The sequence below is a fragment of the Frankliniella occidentalis genome, unplaced genomic scaffold (assembly GCF_000697945.3).
Source record: "Frankliniella occidentalis isolate FOCC.00 unplaced genomic scaffold, Focc_3.1 Scaffold545, whole genome shotgun sequence".
Classification (NCBI taxonomy): Eukaryota; Metazoa; Arthropoda; class Insecta; order Thysanoptera; family Thripidae; genus Frankliniella; species Frankliniella occidentalis.
The window spans coordinates 13,239-14,624 of NW_026267661.1; the positions used below are offsets into that span (position 1 = coordinate 13,239).

The 1,386-nt window shown below is 40.3% G+C and overlaps 1 protein-coding gene across 1 annotated transcript in view; it reads left to right on the top strand.

Moving 5' to 3' along the window:
- Positions 1-1,386, top strand: part of LOC113211010 (uncharacterized) — a 10,260-nt gene extending 8,874 nt beyond the window's left edge. Inside the window, exons 2-3 of the mRNA XM_052275225.1 lie at positions 35-303; positions 416-1,386. Coding sequence (XP_052131185.1) covers positions 35-303; positions 416-542 — 396 coding nt within the window. The 3' untranslated portion in view covers positions 543-1,386. The remainder of the gene's footprint in view (positions 1-34; positions 304-415) is intronic.

Here is a 1,386-nt window from a genome sequence, read left to right on the forward strand (position 1 = left end):
AAAATATGATTTAATTTTTTTTTCTCTGCTACAGGAAGCAGGTCTGGTGAAAGTGAAGCAGAATCTATCCACCCTGAGGACGGTTTTGTCCAAGAAGTGCAAGTCATTTGCCCGGGCAGTTGTCACCACTGTTCCTCCCCTGCCTAAGCTGCTTGCACCGAAGGGAGGAGATGAGGATTATCGCCACCTGTGGACCACCTTCAACGATGAGCTGCTGCAGCTCAGCTCACCCAGGTTCTTTGTGCTTGATGTGCAGGAGTTCTTTATGAAGGATGGGCTATTGCAGGAGGATCTGTTTGAGAGGTAAGCAGCAGTTCAGATTAAAGGGGTTAAAAAAGAGGAAAAAAACACAGACTGTAAAATTATAAGTTTCGACCGTTTCTAATTTTCTTTCCTGTCTCTCTTTTTTGTTCAGTTTCATGGGCCATGGTGCCAAGAGGCGCAAGGACAGATTGCACATTAATCATAATGGGATGAATGCCATCGAAGAAGCTCTGAGGACTGTTCCACCATTTCAACGTACTGCCAAGAACAATTTGTAATTTGTAATATTTTGTATCCTTTCCTGTTGGGAGGAGCACGTTAAGGTCCTACAGATTTGTTATTATCATCTTTTTGTATCAAAAAAGAAATGTTCCTGTTTTAATTATTATGAACTTGCAATTACTTTTTATGTTTTCCTGTGATTTTCACCTTGGATCTGTTTAGCTACCCAGGGTTCAATTTATGATTTTTTTATTGTTATTGATTATTCTGAACTTGCTTTTTTGCATCTACTGTGATTTTAATCTTGCATCTCGTTATCTATACAAAGCGTTGTCGACATTTGGTATTGCACACTTAATTGAAACTTATGATACTCGCGTCTGTATTTCTTGTTTTATTTTTATATTGACTCAAGTTGCCAGTATCTTTACTTCAACTTGTTAACATTAATTGTAACTAGCTTGTGATTGTATCTTAATATATAAACTGTCTAGAAATGTTGTTATTTTGACTGATTTGATTTTTTGAATATACCTTTATTTTATCTGATTGCAATCTTATGATTTCCCTCTACCCAACCAATGCACCCACATGCACCCATAAAAATAAAAGGAGATGTGAAACACAAAATTAATAATGGTCTAAAGGTACACACTTGATTCTTAAATTAAATTGTGTCACTCTTATACTGGTAGGACCGTTCAGAAAGTGCGTCCGCCATTCTTCACTGTAACGGAACTGCCACATTCAGCCATTGCGAGCCCCCGGCGCGCCTGATGGGTAGGCAACACCTCGCCTGCCGCGCATGCGTGTACCGCGGGCTGGCCCACCCAAAGTCTCCCAGGCGCTCAGCTCCCGTGATGAACCGAATGAATCCGAGGGAAACGGACGTATATTTTC